This window comes from Excalfactoria chinensis, chromosome 19 (genome assembly GCF_039878825.1).
Source record: "Excalfactoria chinensis isolate bCotChi1 chromosome 19, bCotChi1.hap2, whole genome shotgun sequence".
Taxonomy (NCBI): domain Eukaryota; kingdom Metazoa; phylum Chordata; class Aves; order Galliformes; family Phasianidae; genus Excalfactoria; species Excalfactoria chinensis.
In genome coordinates this window covers 5830998-5857724 of record NC_092843.1, presented here as the reverse complement: position 1 = coordinate 5857724, position 26727 = coordinate 5830998, and the positions used below count along the sequence as shown (strand labels likewise).

Here is a 26727-nt window from a genome sequence, read left to right as displayed (position 1 = left end):
CCTCCTGCTGAACCCCAACACCCAGCACTTGGGTGCTGAAGGCTGCTGGAGATATGAGGGCATTACTGGGAGGAAATACAGCTCTCCATTGGCAAAGGGAAAAAGGATGAGCCAGCAACACCAGGAAACTGAACGGAGACAGCTGGAAACCAAAGAGGCAGCTCTGCAGAGGGTCTTAAACGTGCTGACATCTGCGATGGAGCTGCCTCCCAGTCCAGCCTTCAGCTGGGAAATACCTCCTTTCATAACTACCCCTGGGGCTGATGTGGGGAAGACCAAGGGTGGATAAAGACCCCGTGGTCACCTCACTCTTTACACCTCAGAAGAAACAGGTTTCAAACATAGATGACTCTTTGGTGACATCCCACACCCAACAACTGCCTCATTTGGTGAAAAACACTGAGGATTCCTAATGAATAATACACAGCAAGTTATGAGATGTGCCGCCAAATATGTACAGAAAGCTAATTTATGCCTACAGATCAAAGCAGAACTTTTACTCCAGCAAACAATTTGAAACTGCACGATGAGTGAACATTGTTAAATGCAAATTTAAGAACTAATTATTGTCACTGTATTCCTACACACAGCACAGTAGAAGAAAATGCTTAGATATAGGTTTAATCGTGCCATCAGCCAGGTTTGCCTTCAAACTAAGGAGAGGGACATGCTGTGAGCACAACTTACCTGCTCAGTGGGAAAGAGAGTGTTAATATACTCCACAGCATTGAAATCTGCTCTGTCCAGGGGGTCTTGGCTGGGAAATACCTGAAAGGTGAGAGGAGGAGGAAAAAAAATAATCAATGCCACATCAACTTTAGTTTTGTACCTTTATGGAGTACCCACTGCTTTATGGAGCACCGCTGGGCAACAGCACCCTTGTGACAAGGCTGCACAAACAGCAGTGCAGTGTTCTCCAGTGGTCCCCAACCTGTTATAACACCTGATAACACAGAGATAATGCACATGAATGCTTCCACAGCCAGCACAATCCATCATGTGCAAGAAACTCCCAGGATAAATGATCCATTAATTATGCACCTCTAAGCATTCCTATGCTTTTCTTTTGTCTGGGAGTAACAGCCCTGCTGAGGCTTTGCCCTTCTCTCTGCCTGGGCTTTGGGGGCCCCACGGTGACAGACAGGAGTTGCTTTTTGCAGTCATGTAATGCAGAATGTGATAAACTGAGAAATGGTTGTACAAGTTGTCCAGAGACTTTGGGTTTGCCCCTCTCACATGAAAAAGGAGAGAAGCAGAAACTGCGGAGCGATTCCTGCTGCTTATGGGAAAGGGAAGAGAGAAGCTGTGGTGCAAACAGATCTCATCTGTCCTCAGAACAGCTCAAATAATGCTGATGAAGTTGTCAGGCTTTGTTTGCTCTTTGTCCCCATAGATTGAAACACGCTGCATTCCCTTCTCTAGTACCACATTTATTCCATTCTACACAGCCATCAGTTCTGCTCTTTGAGGCCAAAACCATACCCAGTAAATACAGCAGCCCTCTGCAGGCAATCAGAGCCTCACAAAGCCCTGTTACCTGGGCACGTGCACTATTTACATTGTATGCTTTTTAGAGAATAAAAGCAGTGTTTTTATGAGGGTGCTTAAAAGAGAACCCGGAGGTGGTGGAATCCCTGTCTCTGGGGGTGTTCCAGAAGCGTGGGGATGTGGCACTGGGGATATGGCACTGAGGGACGTGATCAGAGGTGGGATGGGCTGAGGTTGGACTTCGGGATCTGAGGCGTCTTTTTCAACCTGAATGATTCTGAGGTTTATGGCCTTACACAACCTACTGACAGACTGCTGCTGTCCCAGCTGCCCAATACAATATCTGAGCGGCAGCCAAATAGAAGCAAGGACCTGTTAAGTGCACAACAAGGTCATGCCTGAGTGAAGAAAGCGCTCTGACATCAGCCTGTTCCAAGAGCACAGCCACAGTACCACAACCAGCCCTGCTCTGCACATTCAGCTCATCCCAAAGCTCCACAAGCATTAACAGCAGCTGAAGCAAGGAGGGAAGATAAAAGCCAGCAAGGATTCTGCTCTCAAAACGCAGACAGACCCCAGTGCTGCCAGCAGTCCTACATCTTCATCACAACCCACCAACCAAAAGCACTACCCCAGGTTTTCCAGTGTGCTCCCACCTTGCTGAGCAGAAGCCAGCAAAGTCAGGCCCGCTCCCTTAACAGAAGCAAAGCAAAGTGAGGTACAGTCACAGCAGGGCTGGAACACTGGAAGGGACAGGAAGCAATGGGAGGCAGTGCCATCCCCAACAGGCCCTTCATCCAGCGATTCCCGAGGTAAGAACTACACAGCAGCTCACTGCGAGATACACCAACCCCACGTTAAAACAAGACGTGTGATTCGAGCTGACAGGGCCAGGGATGTGGATCCAGGCACACAGAGGGGTCAGAGCACACGGGAGGACGCGGGGCTGCCACACGCAGAGCAGAGCAGAGCAGGCCAAGGCTGAGGTCAGCCTGAACGTGGGTGAGCCGCAGCCACTCGGCTTCAAAAGGCACTGAGAGAGCGCAGCTCAGCGTTACCTCTCGGCCCGCAGCAAAGCGGAGCTGCCCCTCACAAGCTGCTCACTGCGGTACAGGCCGACGAGCGGCCGAGAGCAACCGCGGGCCCGGCCCCGCACGGTAAGAGCCCAGCGGCCCCTCAGCGGCGGCCCTCCGCGCCCGGCCCCGCGAGGAGCGGCTCCCGCAGCCCCGCACCTGCTCGATGGCGGCCTGCACGGCGGGGGCCAACTCCAGCGCCGCCTCCAGCCCGGCCGCCAGCTCCAGCTCGTCCTCCTCCATGGCGCCGCGCCGCTTCCGGGCCGCGGGGCACGCTGGGATGCGGGAGGACCGGCCCGAGCCTCGCGCCGGGTTGGGGGCGTGGCCTCGAGCCGGGCGTGGCCTATGAGAAAAGCCGCGTCTCCGAAGTGGGCGTGGCCTCGCGCCTGGGGGCGGGGCTTGCTGGGGCGGGTCTCCCGCCGACCGGCGCCGTGGTCCCGCGGCGGGCGGTGGCGGCAGCGCGGGCTCCATGTGGCGGACGTTGGCCGTCGCGTCCGCCTTCTTCCCGGGGCTGTTCGCGCTCTGCGTGCGGGCGCTGCGATGGGCCGCGCCGGGATGGAGCGTCAAGGACCGCGTCCTGCTCAGCGGAAGGTACCGGAGCGGGGAGCGGCGGGGCTGGGGGGGACCGGACGGATGGGCCCTGAGCCGGTTGGCGCTGACCCGGTTCCCATCTGCTGCTTGCAGGCTGGTGTCGACGGTGCAGGCCACGATGGCCACGGTGTCGGGCCTGACCGTGGTGCTTAGCTGCGAGGATGTGGTGCACGACAGGTAACGGGGCGGGGGAACCTTCCTGCCCTCCGGGGTCAGTGCGGAAAACCCATAGAAAACGGTCCCGGGGGCGTAACGGGACCGTGCAGGAGGCGGCGGGAGCGCGGAGTGCAGCATCTCCGGCCCTGGGGACGAAGGAGGCCCGGTGACAATGGAGCGGAGGGGGGCAGCTCCCGCTTCCTGCTCACTAAGCAGCCCGGGATGAGAAATCATGGCTGGGAAAAGGCGCGGGGATGAACTGGGGAAAGCCAGCAGGCTGGGCTGCCTGTGCTGCTGGTGGCGACAGAACAGCACCGATGGCGTTAAGCTGCGGTCCCGAACGGCAGAGCTGGAGGTGGGGCGGTACCCGGCTGTGCGGGGTCCCATCTGCTGCGGCAGTGTTGGACTCAGCCCTGCTGGCCGCAGGCAGCCCCACGCAGTACCAATAGGGCGGATGAGAAGCCCCAGCCCCGCTGCTACGAAGGCTGATGGCTTTGTGCAAAAGCGTGGCCCGAGCCCCAGATTTCCTTTGAATCTGGAGGAGCTGCAGCTCCACGCTCAGCAGGGGAGGGCTCAGAGAATGGCAGCGGGACAGGAAGCACCACGAAGGCTGCCAGCTTATTGACACAGGCGGAGAGCCGGCACGTTGCTGGCACTGCCTCTGCCCTCCAAAACCCTCCGAGCGGTGCCTGTTCACCCCTCCTGCTCTGCATCTCCAATAGCATTCAGAGCTGGAATGCGTGCAGGGGAATCTCTCTGGGATGGCAGGAGGGCAATGGAAGGCTCGCTGGGCCCCGAGCAACGTTTCTCCAGCAGCAGTTCCCCACCAGCCCTATTCACGTGGTGTTTTCTAAGGCTTCCTGCAGAGCAGGGGTTACAGCTGCCACATTGTGCAACTGGGATTCCGACATTCTTTGGGAACAGGCATCTGCGTGCAATTATTTCCCAACAGACAAAACGTCTCTTAGGGATTTATTGCCGCTATTACAAGCTTTGCACTTCATTCTCCAAAGCCTGGGCATCTTTCATTAACTCAGCTTTCTGGGTGTGTTACAAACACTCACCTGGGTGGGCAGCTGACACAGACGGTCACGGTGTTGTTGCTACCATCAGCTCCGGATGCAGGGTGTAGGGCAGAGAGGATTACCTGCAGCAGATGAGCACTGATCTGGGGAGGTGCCGCAGCCCCAGCAAACACCTGCCTCAGGCTGAGGGTGCTCCTCACCTCGTGCTGTTTGCACTGTAGCTTTGCTCCTGATGCAGGGTTGATTGCATGGCTCAGGCAGGCACTGAATGGCACTGACTCGATAAAGGCAGCCGTGCCCCACTCAGTGCCTGCGCTCAGGAATCACCCATTGTACTGTTCCTGTTTCATATAGCTTTCCTCTGGGATGGCTGAGCCGAGGGTCCTTGTCCAGATAAATCAGGGCACCAGGCACCCACCAAGTTCATTGACCACAGAGTTCAAGGATCAAGTCCAACCCCACTGTGCCCAGTGACCGTATCCCTCAATGCCACATCCCCAGTTCCTGAACACCTCCAGGGACAGGGTCTCCCCCCCCTCCCTAGGCAGCTGTGCTACTACCTGAACACTCTTCCACAGAATAAATTATCCTGATATCCAACCTGAACCTCCCTTGGCACACAGTGTGAGAACATTACCTTGTGGGCCTCCCAGACCCATTGCTACACCTCTGTGCTCTCCCTCCCTAGGCACTGGCTGGCTGTGGAATACGTCTGGGTCCTGGTTCCCTACATGACTTATGACATCTACGTCATGTACCTCTGCCACTGGCACAAGAGCCGAGAGAAAGGCATAGCAGAGAGGAAGCACTCACTGACCAGTGTGCGGAGCTTCCTCCTGCAGGAGCGGCTGATGGTCACCCACCACCTCTTCATCCTCATTGTGCTCACCCCTGTCACCCAGGTGAGGGCCAGGCATGGATGTTGTGAATCCAGATGGGTGGGAAGTCAACAGTGAGTGGCCTGGGGGGGATCATAAGATTGTTTAAGCTTGTAAAAGACCTCTAAGATCACTAAGTCCAACCCCAGCCCACCCCCACCATGCCCACTAATCACATTCCACAGTGTCACATCTCCCTGTTTCATGAACGCCTCCAGGGCAAGGAACTGACATCAGTCGAGACCAAATACATTGACCAAGAGGGAGCTTTCCTCAAGCTGTATATGTTGGATCTGTGCCTGTTACTTGGCTGGCATCACAGTCAACACCCTTTCAGCTGAGTTTGGAAAGCATCTCTGCCTGCCAAGAGATATGGAGGTGCTCAGTATCAGCTCCCAGCTATCCTGAAAGCAGCAAGATCCATTAGCAGAGCCCTATATATGAAACGTGCCACAGTGGGGAAGGCCCTGTGCTTACTCTTGTTATTTGCAGCACTTCAGGGGAGAGCTGGGGGATTTCTTCGTGGGCTGCATCTTCACAGCAGAGCTGAGCACTCCCTTTGTATCACTGGGCAAAATCCTCTTGCAGGTATGTGAGGAGGGTGGGTGCCATGGGGTGGATGGCTGGGTCACTGCTGCCTCCAGGGGATTTTGGGAGCCTGCACCCCTTCCCCATCCCAGGAGCCCCCCTTGCATTGCTCACACAGCACTCACCCTATGTTCGCCTTCTTCCTTTCCCAGCTGAAGATGCAGGACACAATGCTGCACAAGGTGAACGGGATCCTCATCTTGGTGACTTTCTTCCTCTGCCGTATTCTCCTCTTCCCCTTCATGTACGCAGCCTATGGCAGGCAGGTGGGAATCCCTGTTTACATGGTGCCTTTCCGCATCCCCCTGCACTGCAACATAGCCAACGCCTCCCTCATCGCCCCGCAGCTCTACTGGTTCACACTCATCTGTCGCAAAGCCGTCCGCCTCTACGGCAGCTCACCTGCTGACAAGAGCAGGTAATGGCTGGCAGAGCACGAGGGCTGGAGAAGGGTTGTTCCCCACCCAGCTCTTCTGCCTGCAAAGTCAGAGCTGCAGGAACCATCGTGGGAGCACAGCAGCATCGATGTCACGAGGCAGCCCTGCTGTCAGCAGTGCCAGTCTCAACTAGGGGGTCTTTCCTCCCACGCTGCTCCTGCACCTTGAGCAAGGAAGAGGTCTCCCCGTAAACATAACATTCCTTCTAGGGTTCAATGCTGCAGCACCAAACTAATGGTTACATGAGAAGGGACTGTTACAGAACGCTCATCTTTCAGGGCTGATGGCAGCACAGAGTGAGGCACAGCACAAAGGATCTCGTGGAGTGGATGCAGCAGTGTAGGCGATGCTGGAGCATGCCCAGCCCCAAGCAGCAGTGCTGGGGATGTGGGAGCTGCGTGCTGTCCCTGCTGGGCTCAGATCTGCTCCTCCAGCTTACAGCCTCCAGCAGGGAGCAAAGCCAGGCCCTGTGATTCTGCACAGCCTGTTCCCCAATGGTGTCTTTACACTGCAGTTGCATTCAGCTTCTGACTTGCCCCCACCTCACTGCTGTTGGGTCCAAGCTTACTTCGGACTCTTCACTTAACTCGAAGGGGATTTTCAGTACCACTGTGATGTCTGTGGCTGACAAGGAGCAGGGCAGCTCTGGAGCCCCCAGCAGGATCCAAGGATTGGTTGCACTCTGTCAGAGCAAGCCAGGCAGGCAAGAGCCATCACTGAAGGGCAGGACAAGGACAGGACATTGCAAAGTCCCTATCCCACCAACACAGAGCCCTTCCATGGCAGGTGATGGCTGCTTTCAAGCCCCTTGCCTTGCTGCAGTCACTTAAGGGGATGGGTGCATCTGCCTCATTACCTCTATCAGGTAACTGAAAGCCCAACACGTTTCCTTGCCCCTGCTCTCCCTTCAGCTGACACCAGCAGCACTCTGGGTACAGCCTGAGCTCCAGCTCTGTCCTTCCTGCCCCATCCTGGTCCCCAACAAAGGGAGGCCTGCCTGAACCTGGCAGGGAAGGAACTGGTCAGTGCGTGAGGAACCAGCATCACCAGCAGACATATACAAACTGGACAGGTACCCTCCTTTCTCTGGACACAGCATAAAACTGAGCAGCCAGGTCCTCCACACAGCCTCCTGCACAAGCCTGGAGTTTCCTGTTCCAGGGCAGCCAGCTGCACCAGCAGTTGATAGACCAGCACCCACTCTGTGCCTTTCATTCTGTCTAAAAGCTAAGAAGGATGGCTGGAAGGGGCCCAGTCTGGGAGAACCATTTCTTCTGGGTGTCAGATCTTGTCCCAGCCATGGCTGTACAGGCTGGAAAGAATAATAATGATTTTACAAAAGCCTCTTCCAGCACGCAGTCAGTTATTGCACAAGCACTACTGTTACATTAACCATTGAGACAAGCTGCTGTTATAAACCGCTCGCTACCCATCGCAAATATTTGTATATTGCTGTTTTTATTACGGATAACGTGCCTTATGTAAAAGACAAAGAAAGCCACTGAGGCATCTCAGTTTGCACTAACACTGCCCTATTTACTACTGTACCTATCAGAAGAGATCAATAAAGACTTCTTTCCTGAGTCACACCACCGGATGCCTCCCTCCCACGTGCCATTCATTTCTGGGTGGGGAGGCATTTAGGCAGCAGTTTGCCACTGTGCACCCACCCCTATTGCCCAAGGTGCCTGCTCATCCCGCAGAGCATCCTGCTTTGGCACAAACAGCAGCGCGGCCACAGTGAGCAGAGGGCAGCCTGATAGAAGTACTTTCCTGGTGCCAGAGGGCTTTTTGTGAGCTCAGTGCAACTCCAGGCCACTATTGGGCAAGGTTGGGGCCAAGGGACTGGCAGCTCGCAGCAGCAATAGTTGTGTCCACAGCTGTTTATGTGGCTGCTTTGCTATTTAGACAGGTTGGGAAAGAACAGAGCAGGGAAGAAATTAGTTCAAAAGTGAAAAATAGATGAGGTTTATTACGGATCTTACAGCTTTCCACATAGTGGTCCCTTGCAGCAGGGTCAGTGCTCTCCTCTGATTCTCCCTTCAGCTCTTCATGCTGTCCCTGGCCAAGCAGGCTGCCCTAAGCACCCAGCTTGCTGAGCTTCTGCAGGAGGGGGCTGCGCAGAGCCTTGTCACTGATGTTGTCAGTGATGGACTCCAGGAAATGCTTCTCATTGGCTCTCCTCAGCACATTGCTGGGGGATGCATCAGCAGAGCTGAATACCTCGTACTGAGAGAGGACCTCCAAGGCCACAACCACCAGCGGCTCACTACACCCACTGTCTGGAGGCAGCATGGCTGCAATGTGCAGGAGGTGGCAAAACACCTGGATGCAGACAAAGGACACCTCCTCCGCAGAGCTCCTGTGCTCAGCAGGGTGCAAGGGGGGCCCTGTGGTGCTCTTGATGGAGCTCAGCAGGTCTGTGAGGCTGCTGCAGTACAGTTGGACCACGTGGAGCCAAGCCTGTGGTGGCAACCAGGTAGAACAGCTGGAGCTGCAGAGGAGCTGGAAGCCCCGCAGGAAGAGCACAGAGAGCTGAAGGTAGCAGGCAAATGGCCGGAGGTTCAGCAGGGGCATGTACTGCACGTACTCCAGTGTGTACGGCACATGCAACACTTGCCTCTCCAGCAGGTTTGTGACCACATGCACAAGCCTCTTCCATTCACCGTGGCTGCACCAAGGGAGGACCTGTATGAGGGCCACCAGGAAGCCTTTGCTGAAGAGATTCACTTCCTCAGGGTTGTCCACGTTGACCATGAGGAGTGAGAGCATCGTCTCTCTGAGCTCAGTGGACACACAGCAGCACTCCATCCATGCCAGCAGCCCGCTGCCCGGCCCGTAGGCTGGCAAAGGCTGGGATGTCCATTCATCTTCAGGGAACGCGCAGATCTCAAATAGCGTCGCTGGGACCTCGTTCTTGAAGTGGTCTCCATAAAACTTCTTCAGTCGGAGACCAACGGTCCAGTCCAGCGATGCCACCTTCCTGTGAAGCCAGGCCAGAGACTGGACCCAAACCTCTGGGGAGGAGGCGGTTTCTGGAGTCACAACCTCACAGAGCTGGCCGAGGACACTCAGCACCAGGTCTTTGATCTCCAGGGATGGGAAGAGCTGGTCCTTAGGCTGATGCCAGTACTTTGTGTAGCCATCTAGAAGCTTGCAGAGGCTGAGGAGAAGTGGGAACGGGTGGCAGGACTTGATCCAGTGCTCCTCTGGGTAGGACTGTATTCCCAAAACTTTACTGAGGATCTGCAGGCTCAGCTCAATTTGAGCACAGTCTGATTTCAAATAGGGAAGGACAAAAGCTTTGGTCACTTCTGCAGGTGATACGAGTGGGGCAGCTGAACTTGGCTGCAGGAGAAAGGCCAGAAACTCAAGAAACTGCTCCTCCTCCCTTGCAGAGGAAAGCTTTTCCCATGCTGCTTCCTTCAGGCACCGTACCACCAGGCTGCCTGGATCATCATGAGTCTCCAGAAAGCTCAGCGCTGGGAAAGAGCAGAGGATTTGCGCCAGGAACTGATGTGCTCCTAGGTTGACTACAGCAAGACTACAAATCTGCTTCACAGTGGCCTCAGGGTGCAGCAGAGCAAGCCTAGCCACAGCAGCCACAGCCCTGGTAAGGCCTTCATCAGATACACTTTTAGTGATCTGGTTGAAAGTCACATTGAGGTCATCCTGGAACCCATCCATGACAACCTGCAACTTCAGGGAGAGCCCTGGCCCACCCCAAGCCTCCAGGACACCCGAGATCACTTTGTTTTTGTCTGTTAATGAAAGCTCACTGTAACACTCCACAATGGCTTTGGTCACTTGCATCTGCATCTCCTGGGCCTCCCGGTCTTCACAGGATGTGGCAAAGTTCACCAGAGTCTCCAGCAATTTCAAAACCAGCTCTGGTTTCTGGAAAAGAACTTTGTTTTTCACAAGGCAGTCAACCCAGCCCTTTGAAAAGGCCCAGGTCTTTTGAGAAGCAAAAATGGAACACACTTCCATGTGCCGGTGCAGCTTTTGCTCAATGATTGTCATGGCAACTGAAGATTCAAGGCTGGTGCCCAAATCCTTGCTCTTCTGGGTGGTACTGATCTCTTTGAGAAAGTCATCAACCGTCTGTGCCAGCTGTAATGCAACACGCATCTCATCCTCACTCAGGTCTCCAGTCTCAGAGAAGCAAACTAGAATCTTCCTGAAGGTGGAAAGAGTATCAAGGAGCCAGTAGCTCTCATAGCATTGATTCTCTGAGCTGTTCAGGACGCCCTGCAGCTCCTCTCCCCAGGCACACAACAAGCTGCGCAGAAAGTCCAAGCCAGCTATGAGTTCTTCATGCGACAGCTTGGCCATGGATGAGAAGCTCATGGTCCTTTCGGCTTCCTTCACTTTCTCACCCAGCTCGCTGTGGTGGTGCTGGCTTTCAATGTCACTGCTCCAGAGGCTGACAACCGAGCTGACCTTGGCCAGGTACTCTGCAACAGGGAGGTTGCTGCCCTGTGGCTTCAGCTCGGTGAACACACACAGCAGCTCCACCAGGTTGCCCAGGGCGTAGCACTTCATGCGGGGTGAGGCGACGCTCCCGTAGGTTTGCTTTAACCCCTCTATGAGAACCACAAGCAGGCTGTCGGCAGTGGGTGGGCCATTCAGAGAGCCGGGGTCCCCCTTGAACCTCTTTGGGGGCTGCAAGCCGTCATCCAGAGCGCACTCACAGCCGTGCTCACGCACGAGGGAGCCGAACGCAGCGACCGCGCTGTCCTCCGGATCCTGCTCATGTCTCATCGCCTCCCACCACACATCCAGGAGGAACCTGACATCCGACGGGGCGGTCTCGTGGCCGACGTAGCGCACCAGGTGCCGCAGCTCAGCCCGACACACGTCGGGGGGCAGCGCCAGCAGCAGCTGCACCAAGAGCCGGGGAGCGCGCAGGGCCTTCACCAGCTCGAAGAGAAGCGTGCGGTTCACGTCGGGGATCATGGCGCCCACGGAGAAAAAGGCGTCTTCCTTCCACTCCCGGTCCAGAGAGGCGGCAGGCGGGGCGGGCAGCAGCACCTTGGCCCACACGATGGACACGGCCTCCTTCTTCCACAGCTCGTGCTGCCGCGCCGAAGGGCAGCGGGCGCCGATCTCCCTCAGCGCGTCGGTGATGGGCGGCCCGACGAGCGGCCATTCGGCTTTGCGCAGCTCCCGCAGCGGCCGCGGCTGAAGGAGCCTGGAGGCCAGCAGGAAGCCGCCGTGCAGGATGGCGGTCTCCTCGCACACGCCCCACGGCGAGACCCGCTCCCCGCTCCCGCTGCCCGGCTCCATGGCGGCGGCCGCGGAGCAGACAACGCAGAGCGCGCTCCGCTCCGGCAGCGCAGGCGGCCGCCGCGGTCCCACAGCGCCCCCTGGCGGAGCGGAGGTGTCTCCCCTCCCCCGTTGAGCCGCGGTTGAAGGACGCTGCGCACACAACCGAGCGGGGCTTTTATTCACATAAAGGCTAATTTCCAACAACGGCATCACCGTCAGCCCTGATCCGACCCCGATTCATTGACTGCATCAACGCCAAAGCAACACCGGCACATCGAGAACCGTTCCCATGCAGAATATTCACTGCAGGCATTGCTAATGCTGCTGCTTTTTATCAAGAGAGATCAATAATGAACAGCCTGCCCGACAGCACCGGGCACTGCAGCTGCTGCTACCCCGCAAATCTCAGCCCTGCGCTGCAGTCAGGAGGGCTACAGCTCATTCATTTCAGATCTGGATATTCTAATCAACCTGGCAACTTCTCCTTCGAGTGCAACCGCACTAGAGATACACGAGGTGTTCGCCTGCAGCTCCAGCGTTGGAAGCCACGTGCCCAACATCCTCCCTGCTTTACACTCACATATGAAGGAGCACCTGATGTTTGATTGAAAATAAAGAGGAGCTTGAAATGAAAGAGATACAAGCTGAAAAGGAACCAACAGAACAGCATGGGATGTGACTGAGCCCTCTCATGGTATGGACAGCACAGCTCAGATGAAAACCAAGGCACAACGACCTGCCAGCCCAGTTCCTCCTCCAGCTATGCAGACACCTTCTTCATATTCCGGGCAGCAAACCACGTGTCGCTCTTGTCAGCTGCCATGGCCTGCACAAAGGAAAACATGAGCATGTTTGGCTGACTCAGCTGCCATTCCAAACACTGGGCTGCCCACTCTCACCACCCTGCCCCACAACAACAGGCTGATTGTAAGGCTCTATAATCCAGGGGAAAAGCCAGCCTGATGAGGAAACTGTTTCTTGTATATTAGTAATGAAAACAGGCACTGAAAGCCAATATTCTCTGCTGCAAGGAATATTCGATTCTACAGGTGGCTGTGATCAGGATGAAAACAAAAGGCAGACCATCACTTACATCATCCAGCAGTTTGCCACCATCGGGATCCACCTTGGACAGATCTCGAAATGCTTCATCTCCCACAAAACAGATTTCATGGCCATCCTAAACCCAATTCAACAGCAGGTCAGGCAGATAACCGGGACAGAGAAATTGATTTTATTACTGTTTCTGATGTTACTCACAGGATCGGCCAAAATGACCACTTGCACTGTAGCTTTGCCAGGTGTGTCCAAGCTGACCAGAGGCGTTAAAATCTTCTGGTTCTCCTTTTTCATCAGTGCTTCAATGTTTGGCAACTTAAACAGAAAACAAACAACATCAGCCTCATCAGATGAAACCAGGACATATTCAGGCTGTTCTCATCTACAGTTTCCTGCTACCTGCAACTTCATTGCATTCCCACTGTGAGAAATGTAAACTAAGGATCTGATCAGCGTTACGTTGATCAGCTCTGATTGATTTTGCTAATAGCAGACAGGTATCTCCCACTGCTCAGCTGGATGATGAGAGGGGTAAGGAAAGCATGATTATTACCTCTTCTTTGGCACACGAAAAGGCAATCCTTCCAAACGCTGTTCCATGATCCACTGCTCCTCCAACAGCCTTCAGCTCCAGCTTACACTGAAGGAAAACAAGAAAGCCTAACTAACTTGTTGCATGGAACACTGATCTCAGTGCCACGTTTGCTCCAGCTTCAGTCAAAATTCCCAGAGCAAACCATAGATTTTGGTTAAAAAAGAACAAAAAAGCAGTTAAATTAAAGCTTGCAGGCTCTGAAGTGCTCAGTTGTTCCTATCATAAGATTTAGATCCCGTTTTCATGAAATGAGAGCTTTCTATGAGGTGACTCTTAAAGGACTGGAGGACTTTCTACAGAACTAACCTGGTTATCCGCATAGCCCAGCAAAGCCCTCTGTTTTTCTTCATCCTTCTCATATACTTTCATCCCGAGCAAATGAGACCAGTAATGAACAGACTTGTGCAGATCGGAGACACCCAAGGTTACCTTCAGCACAGGATCTGTAGGAGTGCAGTAAATGGAGAATAGTTCCAAGATAAATGCATTGTTTTATAATCTTGAGAAGAAAAGTAATAAATAACAATGCAGGTCCTGTTTCCTAAAAGGCCATGGAGACAAATGCACATCCAACTGTAATTCCCAACTTGTAAAGATCTTCTGAACACAAATAAGAGCATGTGTACATTTCACCTTGCTTTTTCTGTTCCTTGTCTTCCAAGTAGAACTTGTATCCACCAGGGGCTTCAGTTTCAAACACACCAGTTGTGACTTCTTTGAGGGGCCACCCCATCTTCTTAGCATTGCTCACAGCCTGGCTGGACACCAGGGTTAGGCCCTGAACAGAAAAGACAGAACAGACAAAAGAACAGAAAAGACAGCACTAAATTCACTGGTGCAACAACAGCTGAGAAGCCACCTCCCTAGCTGTGCAGACACTGCACCTCTCACCCACATGTATCAGCAGGGAGACCTCACTCTTCACTGCTGTCACCCCTCCAGACTCTATTAGCCACAATCTAAGCCAAGGATATCTGACCACCACAGAGAGAGTGAAGTCCTACCTTTGAACAGTCTGCCCCTACAGAAACAAGCCAGATTACTTTCTACAGCACGCTGACCACACAGCCTCCTGAGGAGCAGGTAACTTGCTCCTAGGAAATAAACTTAGGCTAACCTTGCATCTCCCATGTTTTTGGAACATCCTACTCTGCTCTTCTTTCATTCCAAGGGGAAATATAATGGGAAAAGAATTTAAGTTTGTGTCAATGCACTGTACAGAAGCAGAAAGCCAAATTCCAGCTCGTCTATCAGCTTGGGGAGATGTTTATGGCTCCATGCACCTGATCCTCAGCATTCTTCAGATTCAGGGAAGAACATTAGCTCAACAGAAACAACGAGCAAACACATTACACAACCTTCTGAAGAAAGGTGAGATCTTCATTTAGCCATCAGCAAGCAAAAACCAAATGAATAAGTAACAACAAACGTGTATTTCTGTACAGCACAATCCTTCTTAGCTGACCATTCCAAGTCGGATCTGCCAACAAACACACAGCAACCACAGATGGGGGAAGTGCTGAAGGAAGCATTTCCATGATCCTACATGAACACAAAGCTCCTCTACCTTTTGCTCTTCCAGCTTAGGGACAGATAAATGCAGGAATAAGAAGCGTTCGTGGAATCAAACAGTATTAAAAGAAAAATCTGTTATAATGAAGAGACTCCTAAGGAGAAAATAAAAGCACTTCTCATAATAAGGTTTAGTTGAACTTGATGCATACCAGAAAGTCATTGCCAAGGCGATACTCTCCAATACCATAGTTGTAAGTCAACTCCGCAACAAAGTGATTGTCTTCTGGCCCATAGCCCACCATTGTTTTGCTCCATTTTCCATCGTAAGGCCTAGAAGTTATTTATTCAGAATGAACATGAGAAACAAACACCAGGAGATACAGCCATGAATGTTTCAGCAAAGAACACCATTTCAAGAACAAACAGCACAGCCAACCTGGCACCTCGAGCTGACACTAAGGAAGAGTTCTTGGGGCTGTTGTGGTTAAAGCTGCCACGATTGTGGAATCACAGAATCATTCAGGTGGGAAAACATAACTGAGATCCCCACGTCCAACCCCAACAGTCCCATTCTGGAGGTTCAGCATTAGAACACAACGCAGCCACATCAGTGCCCGAATACAAACCCCGCACTGACACGGGAATGGCTCCGCTGGCTCCACGGGGGGGAGTTTTAATATCGATTCATCCATAAAATAACGGGGCGGAACTGGGAGGTGCCTTGTGGGCAACGCACTCACCCATTGCAGCTGGCCTTACAGCCCTCCTCAAACTCCTCGTGCCTCAGAACCTGACGAGTTAAGCACAGACAGGTGAAGGAAGGCCGAGCTCGGGCCGGTGCTGTCTAAAAGAAGAGCAAACGCCATTCTGCACGGCTTCCCCCCCTCCCGCAGCTCACGGTGTCCGCTCAGGGCTGAGGGTCGCGCTCCCGCTCAGCTCCCCCCCCCCCCCCCGTTTCTCACGCTCATGCCCAGCAGCTCCCGGTAGAATCGCGCAGTCCGGGCTCGGTCGCCGACTTTGAACACGAAGTGCAAGGCCCGCCGCGCCCCCATCTCTCCTCCGCCTCTCTCCGCCGCGCAGCAAGATGACGTCATCGCGTCCGACTTTCCAGCCGCGCAGAATGATGACGTCACTAACGCCGCGGCGCAGCTCTGACGTCGAAGATCAAGATGGCGGCGCTGAGGCGCGTCGTGCCGGCGTTGCGCCGGGCGCTGGCGGGGCCCGGTGGGGAGGCCCCGGGGCGGCGTTGGGTGCGGGCGCTGAGGCGCAGCCCTGTGCGGGTGCTGCCGCCGCGGAAGGAGCCGGCTGAGACGCAGCAGAGGCCCGCGGAGCAACATCCGCCCCCTCCGGCTGTGGAGCGGGGCTCGGCCGGGCCCGGGCTGTGGTACGAGAAGGCGTCGCCCGGTGACAGGAGCCTGGGGTGAGGCGCGATGGCGGGAGCGGCCCCATCCCGGCAGCGCTCCCCGCAGCTCACGCTTTTGCCGTCCATGTCTCCGCAGAAAGGTGGTGACTGTCGCTAAATCGAGGAGTTTCCGCGACCGCCACGGAAAGGTGCTGCTGGAGGGACACAGGCTGATCCGGGACGCGCTGGAGGCGGGCGCCGTGCCCCAAGCTTTGTTCTTCAGCACCGCCGGGCACCTGAGGGAGCTGCCGCCGGCACCGCTGAAGGGAGCCCGACTGGTGAGGGTGAGGTTCGAGGACATCAAGTGCTGGTCCGACGTGGTCGCCCCACAGGGGATGATAGGTGAGATGTGATAGAAACAGTGACAGCAGCGCTCGGAGGGATGGCATCCCATAGCTAATAAGTAGATGGCAACTATCTTTGGCTTCCAGCAGCTCTGTCAATGTATCAAACACAGCAGGAATGGACAGCTCCCTTTCATTGGAACAGCTCTCTCTGTGGAGTGACAAACTCTTCACAAATGGCCCTTAAGCAGCGTGTCCAAAGATGGGCAATGGAGCTGTGCAGGGCCTGGAGCACAAGTCTGATGGGAAACGGAAACTAGGATGGTTCAGATCCCTTGGCCTCATGAGTGAGGTGTCACTGCTCTCTGCAGGGACTTGAAAAGAGGTTGTAGTGAGGTGGGGGTTGGCTTGTGCTCCCACATAACAGCAATAGGATGAGGGGATGGCCTCAAGTTGCACCAGGGGATGCTCAGGCAGGATATTAGGAAACTTATTCTCTGGAAGGGAGGTCAGGCACTGGAACAGGCTTCTCCAGGAGGTGGGAGAGTCCCCATCCCTGGAGGCATTTGAGAACTATGGAGATGAGGCACTGAGGAACATGGTTCAGGGGGCCTGGAGGGAATGAGGTGGGGTTAGACTTGGGGATCTACGTGGTCTTTTCCTACTTTAATGATTCAGTGATTCTGTGATTCCCTGAGGCTTTTTCCGGCACGTCTACAGTTACGACAGCCAGCCCTCTCCTCCTGGTGCATCACCCAAAGCTCATCAGCACTTTGTCTCTTCAGGGATCTTTTCCAAGCCTGACCATACCAAGATGTCCTACCCTACTGCCCAGCTGCCCATAATCCTCATCTGCGACAACATCCGGGATCCAGGAAACCTGGGGACTATTCTGAGATCTGCAGCAGGAGCAGGCTGTGAAAAAGTGCTGCTCACCAAAGGTAAGGGCCTTTCTCTCAGGACAAGTGTTTAGTTTGACAAATCTCTGGGATATGGCAGTGCTTAAAGATGATGTTCCATAGAATTTGTAAGCTGTATCCAGCACAAACAGGTTCTGCTGCGTGAAGCAGCTCCTGAGTGTGTCTCTGTTGGAGCTGCTGCACTGTCACTGTTTTCCTCCCCTGTCTCAGGCTGTGTGGATCCATGGGAGCCAAAGGTGCTTCGTGCAGGTATGGGAGCTCACTTCCGTGTGCCCATTGTTGCCAATCTGGACTGGGAATCTGTTCCCAGCAACCTTCCTTCTGGTGTGCGGGTCTGTGTGGCTGATAACAAAGACCTAAGAATCCAGGCTGAGACAGAACCCACGTCCCAACGAGCTGGCAGGTCTGGCTCCCATTCTGGCAACCCAAAGGCTCCTGTAAAACCCAAACACAAGGCTGCTCCCCCTGAATACGATGATGAGGAGGGAACGGAGGGCATCTGCACCTCGGAGCTTGCTGCACAGTGTTACTATGAGAACTGGATACAGTCCCCGGCGGCAGTTGTGGTCGGCGGAGAGACCCACGGTCTGAGCCCAGACGCGCTTCACCTGGCAGCCAGCACAGGTGGGAAGAGACTGGTCATCCCTGTGGTGCCTGGTGTGGACAGTTTGAACTCTGCTGTAGCTGCTGCCATAGTGCTGTTTGAAGGGAAGAGGCAGCTGCAGCGGAGGAGGCACAAGCAAGAAGATGAAAGGCAGAAGTTCCCAGTAGTGGGATAAACTGCTGAGACTTGGGTGCTGAAGCAGCACCCCTTTCCTTTGGCACTCCGCAGAGGAACTAATTAATAAAAGAGCAGCCTGGTCTGTTTTGTTTGCTAAGAGAGTGTTAAATATCTGTGCCTGGAGTTAGTCCCTCTTGCTTCTTGCTAGTGCAAGTGGAGCATGAGCTCCCCAACTTACCTGTGTGTGTGTGTGTGTGCTGAGGGTGGGATGAGGGACACAGCTTGCCCTGCGCCTCACCAGGAACGCTGCAGACAGGTGAGCAAAGCTGTATTCACACAAGACCCCACGTAGCTGCTGTGCTAGCATCATTGTCAGCCTGGCCAGGATGCTGCTGGCAAAGCACGTCACTCCTCTTGCAGCCCTTAGGCTGTGCAACCACCAGTACGGCTGCAGTGCTTGCCTGGGGACAACAAGGAGCCACTGTACTTGTGGCTCCGGGTCAGGAATGCCTGACGGCTGCAGCTCCTGCCTGTGCTTACACAAACCCTGTGCCCTCATCAGGCACAGCACTGCGGTGCAGGGCAGCTGAGCACCAGGAACTGCGCTGCTACCAGGAGGTGGCAGTGCCTGCCCCATGCAGAGAGCATGAGATGCTCAGCTCTGGCAGCTGGGCCTCAGCACTGATAAATTATGAATGAGGGACAGCAAGAGGGAGCTGCAGGCGCTGCTGCTCACTGTGAACATCCAACTGAGGGCAATAAGACCTGGGGCCCTGCCCATATCTCCTTGAGGACAGCAGTAACTTGCAGTAACACCCTCCCTAGATGCAGGACTGGGGGCTCCTGCCCATGTTGCACCATGCTCTCAGCTTCCATGACAGCTGTGTGCTGACAGCTCCTGTGACAGCGCTGGCTGCCACCTGCCTTCACTGGCTGCATGTTGCATGAGCTGCTCGCTCAGCCCACTGCTGGCTCCTGTTTCCTCTGAAAGGTCATCGATAGGTTTGCTTGTGAGACACCCAGAAGCAGCCAGCCTCCTCCATGCCTAAGCTCTGGTAGCTGAGGACTAAGCAGGCATTAACTCACAGCTGAAACTGCTCCAGCCAATCAGAAACTGGCTCTTGCCTGGTTCCCATTAAACTGACCCCAAACAACCCAATTCTAGGGCAGAAAACTGCTGCTTTGCTCCAGTTCCTACCAAACAGCAACCAGTTTAACTGTGGCAGGCACTGCTGCCTCTCTGGAAGCCCCAACCACAATGTCCAGAGGGAAACGAGTATTGGTTCTCCCTGTCTACAAACAACAGCCTCTGCTGCATGACCAAACACTACAGACACCGTGGTTCCAATTCCAGCCTCACTGTAATTGTCTTTCAAACCACAAACACATTGAGATTGCCTCCAAAGCAGCAGGAACCTGCAGTGCACAGACAACGCGCGCTAGGTGGCAGTGGGCTCTGGAAGTGATTCCATTGCTCAGCTGCTTCACACGCAGCAGGAATTGGGACTGCAATCGCACCACACACTCCCTTAACCCTGAGGTGGATGGTCGCTCACCCCAAAGGTCTATTCCCTCAAAATACCCCAGTAAAGGGGGATCTGAGTTAATTCAGCTCATCAGGACCGCTATGGAAGCCGTTCTGCAATGCAGAGCTGACCCCCACCTTCCAGCCTACAGCTGGGGAGGGCAGCGAGCTGTAGCTAATAGGCCGCCTCACAGCTCAGCCAACCAGCCCCGAACAAGAGAACCTGAAACGTGCAAAAACAACAAGAGAGATTTATGCAAATTTCTGCCTTTCCACACTTGGTTGCTTTTCCCAGCTCCTGCCAGGGTGGGTTGCTGTAACAGCGATAAAGGGAGAGGCTGTAATGCTGCCACAAACGAGCTGAAAGGAAACGCTTTCAGCTCCAGGACACCACCCTGATGGGAACAGCTTGGGGGGGGGAATGAAGGGGGGGGCTGCGGCAACCGGTACCTCCCAACTCGGTTATTAGCTCGGTTTTATTACAAAGTTCCAATCACCATGTACAGTTTTTACAATGTCACTTCCTGGGGGGTTTGGCTGTGCTGCTATAAGGACTGGGGAGGAATCTTTTTATTCTTTTTTTTTCCTTTTTTTTTTCTTTTTTTTTTTAAAGAACAGCACCATTACTGTCAGGTTTGGGACACACCTACAAAAACCAACTAACACAGAGGGGTAAACAATTCATACCAGAGAGAAGGAGCAGGAGGGAGAGGGGACAGGGAGAGCACAAGGGAGAGACGAGGGCAGCCTGGTGGTGTTCTGCTCCTGGCTCAGTGCAGGAGGGGATGTCTGTGTACCACGGGGGGGGGTTGGATGTTCCCCCGACGTGTGCAGCCAAAGCTGCATAAGGCTGTCGGTGTGTGGGGTGGGAGAACTACCTGGGAAGTTCTCACCCCGAGGAGGAAAAGCCCGGCTGCACTGTGGTCTTTCAGAGGTTGTCAGCAGTTAAGACTTTGTTTGGCCTCATCAGGGCACTGTTACTCGAGTGGGGGAAGGAAGGTGGGGCGGGGGCAAAGGGGACCATTTCCTTATTGCTTCCTTGAAGTAATTTAGTCAGCAGAGGTTGTAGGAGAGGAAAGAAAGGGGACAAGGAGAAGAAAAGAGCCCCGAGAACCCCATCCACCGCCTGATGCATACGTTGGGAAGAACACCATGCAAAAAGATCTGCCTGCTAGCTAGTGCCATGTATAAAGTAAGTATGGTAACAGTTCTGGCCTGGTTATTAGAGAATATATCACCATGAAGCACAAGCGAAGTCTCTGAACGCCAACGACTCCCTGCTGAAAGTGCATCTCAAGGAGTTTTGCTTAGGAGAAGGATTCACTGCGTAGAACAAGGCACCACAAGAAGGTTGGATACTGGGTCAGGCGTGAGAACACGCTGGAGAATCCATGAGCGGCGGAAGAGAGACCTAGTTTTAAATAATGTCTGTTGGTGCAGAAGCTGCCTTAGATGGGTTCGGGTTTTAGCTTGTCTGCTAGAAAGTCGCTGACGAAAGCTTCCACGATCTCCGGTGTGATCTCCTCCACATCCATCACGTACTTGGCCCTAGCTGACATGTCCAGGATGGTGAGCAGGGGCGCAGCCTCAGGCAGGTTGGTGTAATCCCGGAGAGAGTCAGTCATGTCATCCTGGAGGCCAAAACAAGAGAGAGGAGCATCAGCAGAGCTCCACAGCCGGGAGCGGCACTGCTTCCATGAAGTGGTGTAGTCTACACACAGAGCACCTCACTGGGCTGTGCTGAGCCCCACTGCCTACCCAGAAAGCAAACCCAGGCTCTGCTCTCACCCAGCACCACTTTTTACCCCTCTCCAGCCCCTTCTCTCCTCTGCTTCACACCTCTAGGACCCTTCACCCCACAGGCAGACCCACAGTGTGCGAGTGCAGGCCCAGAACCCACAGCAAACTCAAGCAACGCGTTCAGCAGCCAGACAAATCACAGCTCAGGGCAAAGGGGAAAACTCATTTGTCACTGCTGGGGCTGTGGAATTCAAACACCGGTGCTGGAGCAATTCATCTCCTGAGCATGGCAAGGAGACGTGGGGACACACCAGGGCCATGTCCAGATTGCACGGTCATTGAAACCAGGCATTCCTCTGAGCAGTTTTCCAACAGCAGCGATGGAAATAAAGGAATCCAGAGGCGGCTGGGAGCGATGCAGCACAGGGCGGCGGCCGGCAGGGTGGTTCCTATCGCGCCTCCCCTTCCACTGCAGGGTTTTCTGGCGCAGGACCACGTGGCAGGGAAGGGAGAGCAGGGCTGGGCCCGTGACCTCGGCCCCCAGCGCTTCCCACCTCTGGGACCAGCCCAGAGCCGAGGTGTTGGGATGCCTTGTCCTTTATGTGATCGCTGCAAAGCAACCGAAACCTCCTAATCCATGCAAAACCGGCCCAAAGGCGCTGGGAGAGGAATGGGAGGCGCCTGCTCCGGCCGCGGCCTGGCTGCATTGTGCACTGGGGCCGGCGGAGACCCGAGGCCAGCAGCTAGGGCTATTGAGGTGACGGATGAATGGGACGTGCCGGATGCTCCCCATTCTTCGGCCCTGCTGCCGCAGGGATGTCGGGAGCCGCATGAATAGCAGCAATGTTTCAGCTGCAGCCAGCGAGCAGGAGGAAAACGCTTTGCAGGCTCTGGGGGAGGGGGGCAGCTCTCCAGACCCTCCCCATAGAGCCCTTCCAACAAGAGACTCATTCAAGGGTGAGGGGCCGAGTTGGGCCGCTCAGAGACCTGACACGGCCGTGGGAGCACAAGTGCCTGGATGGAAGGGGCCCAAGGGGCTGTGGGTGGTGGTGGGGGCTCAGTGTGGGGGGAGCCCGGTGCAGCATCGCAGGCCTCTTTGTGCGCTGGGCGGCTCCGGGGGACCCGCTGGTGCGCACTGCGGCTGTGACGTGAGCGTGGAGGCCGAGCAGGCGCACAGCAGCTTGGCGGCTCCCACCTGCCTGGGTCCCACAGGAGGGGAGCCAGGAGCTTTTTTGAGCCTCATGCAAAACCGTTCTGGTTCGCAAGCCTGTAGAAGGGTGAAGTGCTGCACACAGGACAAGGGTGTCCCGTTTCCCTGAAGGCCGACAGCAGAACCCTGGCTCTGAGCACTCTGCATCACATTCCCAGCACCAGTCCAGCCACCAACACTGTGGCAGCTTGGGATGCACTCATTTCCTGCAGGGCAGGGGAAGCCCGAGAGAAGAGAGAGCTGTGACAAAGCACCTTACACCACAGCAGCCAAGCCCCAGGCCTTGCAGATCTGCTCCCCAGGCAGCCCCTGCCCATTCCCAAAGGGAGTTTTGCCCAGTATTATCTGCACGGCACAGAAATCATCCCACCCCATGGGATTGGGGCTGCCTCCACAGGAGCTGGGCAGGCAGCAGCACGCAAATCGGCTGCAGGCCGGGTTCCCCCTGCAACACAGCCAGGGGCTGCCCCATCAGCTGGGCGAGTGCACCCTGGGGTCCCTCACTTCAAAGCTGTAATGAGGGAACCCCTCTCCAGCGACGTGGGAGGGCTCTGGTCTCGTAGCCTCTCCCCTTCCAGGCAGCCCAGGCTGGCCTGGCCCAGCTCCCAGCAGAGCCCATGCCTCCAGCTCGCGCTGGCACCACCACGATGACTTTGGGTGGCTGCCAACCCATTAGGGAAGAGGCTGGAGTGCTGGTCCCTTCCCTCCACTCAGGGTGGCAAGAAAAGCAGCAGCACTGCAGTGAGGTGGGAAGTACAGCCAGGCCGACCTGGCTGCCAACACGGACTGAAAGCAGAGGCTGACTGGGACTGCTGCCCGTGCAGCCAGCACACACAGCCCCAGTGTTTGAAGTGGCCGCATGGGGCTGGCAGCCCCAGTGTGAGAGCTTGCCACCCACTCCTGTCTCCCAGCGCTCATCTCTGCCTGTCCCCGCCAGTTCCCTTCCTGGCCTTGAGGCTTTTTCACCTTTGAACAAGCCCGAGACTCAAAGTGCTGAGGGCGACCTACAGCAAAACTTGGGAAAGAACCCCTCAGCTACTAGAATCCAGCGCAGGCTGCACTCAGCTCAGCTGAGCTCCATGTCTCAGTTTACCCACCTGGAGAGCAGAGATGGCATTACCCAACCCAGCTCACACCCTGAGGCCCGTGGCTCAGCAGCACAAGGGATGGAAGCTGCCCTGTCTCCACCAGCCCCAGCAGTGTGGGACGCAGCCCTGTGCTTACAGGGAGCTCTCACATTCCCCTCCCGCTTACCTCGCCTGCCACAAAGAAGAGCAACGGTGCCTCCTCCTCTTTGGCTTTGTACTTGGCAATGATTTTTTCAGCTATGGGCTGAATCAGTTGTTTCGCTGCCTCCGACTCTCCATCATCCTCTGAATCTGCAGGGCACAGACGTGGGGAGACGAAGCAAAGAGACATACAAAAAGGAGGTTAGGATCAAACAGATGCAAACAGCCCGGGGCACGGGCAGCTCTACCCCACAGCAACAACAACGGAGGAAATAGGAGTCCGAACACACAGCAACAACTTCAAAGCCATGCGGCTGTGTAGCAATTAGGGAGCAGCTGAATTGCACTTTTCATGTGAGACAGGGAAACATGTAACAGAAGAGCAGCGCCTGCTCCCAAAATATTTCACTGCTCGCTCCCTTGGTGCTGCTGCTGCAGCACAGGGACAAACAGACACAACAAAGCCGGTGTGCAGCTTGAAAAGGTTCGGGCTGTTTTGAAGACCAAACGAACGTGCTGAGGCTGCCTGCCACCCTGCCTGCCACCCAACATCCCTCCGCCTTGGGACGGCTGCTCAGCAGCTTTTCTGCTCGAGTCTCCGCGGTGGCGGCTCTGTAAAGGCAGCTTTGATTTGCCAGAGGTAGAGTAGAAAGAGATGGAAACATCAATCAAATGCCAGCCACCACTGAAGTTCAAATACTGAGTCGGAAAGAAGAGAGACAGCGTCCTTGAGCAGCACCTAGATGAAAGGATTTCAATTTGGGGACAACTTTTAGCATGACAAAAAAATAAGAAATAGTTTGGGGAAAAAATAAAACCCTCAAGAAAACAGATTCCTGGTTGCCTGGCAGCGTGCAGCTCGTGTGGGCCCCTGGAACCACCTGGTGGGCACTGCCCAGTCCCAGAGCTCTGCCTGCCCTTGCACAATGCTTCCCTACCTCCTCCCTTGGCTTCTCTAAGCAAAGACAGGAATGCTAAGGACACCACACGCTGCATTGCTGGATGAGTCCTGCGTGGACGACAGAGATAAATACGTAGAGTTGTGGGGCTTATGCAGTGATTGATTTTTCTGCTAACAAACGCTGTTGGCTGCACTCCAGGCCAGCCCTCGACATTCTGGCTAACCCAGCCCTAAACTCTCCAGTGGCAGATGTACATCGCTCAGCATTTATTCACCCCCGATTCTTGCTAAGCCCACTGACACAGCCCCGACCTCACACACTGCGCTCAGCAAACCCCACGTCCCTCCCAGTGCCTCAGGCTGCTTCTTTCTGGGGGTGCCGCTGCCTCCAGGTGACCCCAACATCAGCCGACCACAGAAAGCACGAGTGAGCTCCGTACTGCCCCAAAAAGCAAGGACAAGCACTCTGCTGCTGGAGGTCTCTCAGCAAGACACAGACTGGCCAGAAGCCTCCATCCCCACGTTCCCAGTGCATGACTTAGTGCAACACCAGCGGCTTTCACCAAGGCTGAGCATCCTCTTGGATCCAGGCGAGAGCCCTGGCTGCTTTTTGCAGAAAGGTGATAGAAAAACTTTGCTCGGAGCAAGACAAAAATAACTCTTTCTCGAGGCCTGCAGTGACAGCCCCCATCAATCACACTCAGTGTAGAGAGCGAGTCCTCCCAGCTTGAAGAGAGTATTTTTGGCTCTGTGCTCACATCCCCTGCTGGGTTCTACTGAATAAATAATCAGGGTCAAAAGGAAATCTGAAAGGGAGGAAGGGAAAGAGCAAGAGACATACTATAAACGCTGCAGAAAAGGGCTTTTTGCTAACAAAGGGTGTGTGAGGAAGCAGGACACAAGCCCTGACTGCGTCCCAGCAGCCCCCAGCACACTCCAGTGCCAGGCAAGCAGGCTCAAGGTAACACAGGCTCTTCAGCAAACCTCACTACACTCTGATCACAGCAACCGCAGCTTCTCTTTGGGCTCTCTTGCTCATCAGGATGCTGTGCTTGGAGCACAGACCACGGAAGTCAAAGCACTGGTGAGATTTCACCATCTCTCGCTGGAGAGGAAAGACTGGGACAACCCAGATGTGCTCCAGGCCCATCTCCAGCCACAGCTGGAGTAAATGAGTGGGTAAGCAGCAGCAGAGGGACACCAGCTTGGGAGGGGAAGTCTGTTCTGTCCTGCAGCCAGCCCCCCATGTAGAGGGGACACTCAAGAACCAGTGAACTTTGCTCGGCCAAGGAACTCAAGCCCTGAGCTGGAGCTGCCAGCATACAGCTGCAACCCTTCTGCCTCCTAAGCTCCAGAAAAGGCCTTCCTCCTCCCAGCCACCACCAGTGCATTTCTAGCACGCTTCAATGTTAATTAGCATGCCTCCCCACAGCCACCACTGAAGCTCCTCTTTGGTGCAAACAGCTGCTCCACCGCATCCCTCACTGCAGGGCTGGAGTTGCAGAGGTGCAGACATGGACAAGCTGTGTCATAGGCACAGCTCTGGCAAACCCCTGTGAGCTGCAAGCAGCCCACGCTCCATTAGGAAGCCAGCTCCAGGGCTGTCACTCTCCTGAGTCCCTGAAGGGGAGGCAGCAAGCTGCAGAGCCCTCTCATCACAGAGACCCCTCCCCGCCAGGATTTAGCTCCATACCTACAAAGAGAACAAGGCAGGGGCCCTCGTTCAGCTGCACGGCATTGGAGTCTGTCAGCTCCAGCACAGGTTTGGGGTGCCAGGGGAACTCTCGGCACTCGATGTCATTCAGCACCTCCACCCTCCCCTGCCGGGTGATCACTTCGCCCTGGGAGTCCAGCACGATGAGCGTTGGGATGCCTGTGACAGGAGAAAAACAGGGATTAGTGCCAAAGTGCTAATATGGGAGTAAAAGGGTGTGGGGGAAAAGGATCCGTCCTATTGCCTCTGATCTGGCAGGAGGCCAGCGCGTCAGTGCTGCCATTGCAGCTTATGTGGTGGGAAGTGGGATCCCCGGACCCCGTTTCTGTTCAAGGAGAGCTGTAATTGAGGAGCCAGAGCAGGAAGCTGGGAGACAGGCACTGGCATCGCCTTCCTTCCCTTTCT

At 54.9% G+C, this 26727-nt stretch overlaps 6 protein-coding genes across 8 annotated transcripts in view; 2 read left to right on the top strand and 4 right to left on the bottom strand.

Moving 5' to 3' along the window:
* Window positions 1-2868, bottom strand: part of VPS53 (VPS53 subunit of GARP complex) — a 48501-nt gene extending 45633 nt beyond the window's left edge. Inside the window, exons 1-2 of the mRNA XM_072353630.1 lie at window positions 2721-2868; window positions 688-768 (exon numbers count right to left, since the gene is read on the bottom strand). Of these exons, the coding sequence (XP_072209731.1) occupies window positions 688-768; window positions 2721-2804 (165 nt within the window). The 5' untranslated portion in view covers window positions 2805-2868. The remainder of the gene's footprint in view (window positions 1-687; window positions 769-2720) is intronic.
* Window positions 2869-2961: 93 nt separating this feature from the next.
* TLCD3A (TLC domain containing 3A) lies at window positions 2962-6221 on the top strand. The gene is made up of 5 exons (XM_072353302.1): window positions 2962-3152; window positions 3246-3329; window positions 5022-5235; window positions 5704-5799; window positions 5952-6221. Exons 1-5 carry the CDS (start codon window positions 3031-3033, stop codon window positions 6219-6221), a joined length of 786 nt encoding a protein of 261 aa, XP_072209403.1. The 5' UTR covers window positions 2962-3030.
* A 2091-nt stretch (window positions 6222-8312) lies between these two features.
* On the bottom strand, window positions 8313-11717 carry GEMIN4 (gem nuclear organelle associated protein 4). The gene has a single exon (XM_072353297.1). The coding sequence runs from the start codon at window positions 11715-11717 to the stop codon at window positions 8316-8318; it is 3402 nt and encodes a 1133-aa protein (XP_072209398.1). The 3' UTR covers window positions 8313-8315.
* Window positions 11663-15801, bottom strand: GLOD4 (glyoxalase domain containing 4). Its single transcript, XM_072353301.1, has 9 exons — window positions 15639-15801; window positions 15417-15466; window positions 14886-15006; window positions 13795-13939; window positions 13468-13604; window positions 13120-13206; window positions 12768-12881; window positions 12601-12687; window positions 11663-12333 (listed from the first exon to the last, which is right to left on the bottom strand). The coding sequence occupies exons 1-9, from the start codon at window positions 15768-15770 to the stop codon at window positions 12268-12270; spliced, it is 939 nt and encodes a 312-aa protein (XP_072209402.1). The 5' UTR covers window positions 15771-15801; the 3' UTR covers window positions 11663-12267.
* Window positions 15802-15807: 6 nt separating this feature from the next.
* On the top strand, window positions 15808-18275 carry MRM3 (mitochondrial rRNA methyltransferase 3). Of its 3 annotated transcripts, none has more exons than XM_072353298.1 (4): window positions 15808-16096; window positions 16176-16420; window positions 17148-17303; window positions 17493-18178. In XM_072353298.1, exons 1-4 carry the CDS (start codon window positions 15846-15848, stop codon window positions 18059-18061), a joined length of 1221 nt encoding a protein of 406 aa, XP_072209399.1. In that variant the 5' UTR covers window positions 15808-15845; the 3' UTR covers window positions 18062-18178. The 3 variants fall into 3 exon arrangements, with proteins under 3 accessions (XP_072209399.1, XP_072209400.1, XP_072209401.1); XM_072353299.1 differs by having other exon boundaries at window positions 15938-16060; window positions 17493-18184; XM_072353300.1 differs by lacking the exon at window positions 15808-16096 and having other exon boundaries at window positions 16254-16362; window positions 17493-18275.
* Window positions 18276-19982: 1707 nt separating this feature from the next.
* The window catches only part of NXN (nucleoredoxin), a 47916-nt gene continuing 41171 nt past the window's right edge, over window positions 19983-26727 (bottom strand). The window contains exons 6-8 of the mRNA XM_072353439.1: window positions 26302-26481; window positions 23733-23857; window positions 19983-21159 (exon numbers count right to left, since the gene is read on the bottom strand). Of these exons, the coding sequence (XP_072209540.1) occupies window positions 20977-21159; window positions 23733-23857; window positions 26302-26481 (488 nt within the window). The 3' untranslated portion in view covers window positions 19983-20976. The remainder of the gene's footprint in view (window positions 21160-23732; window positions 23858-26301; window positions 26482-26727) is intronic.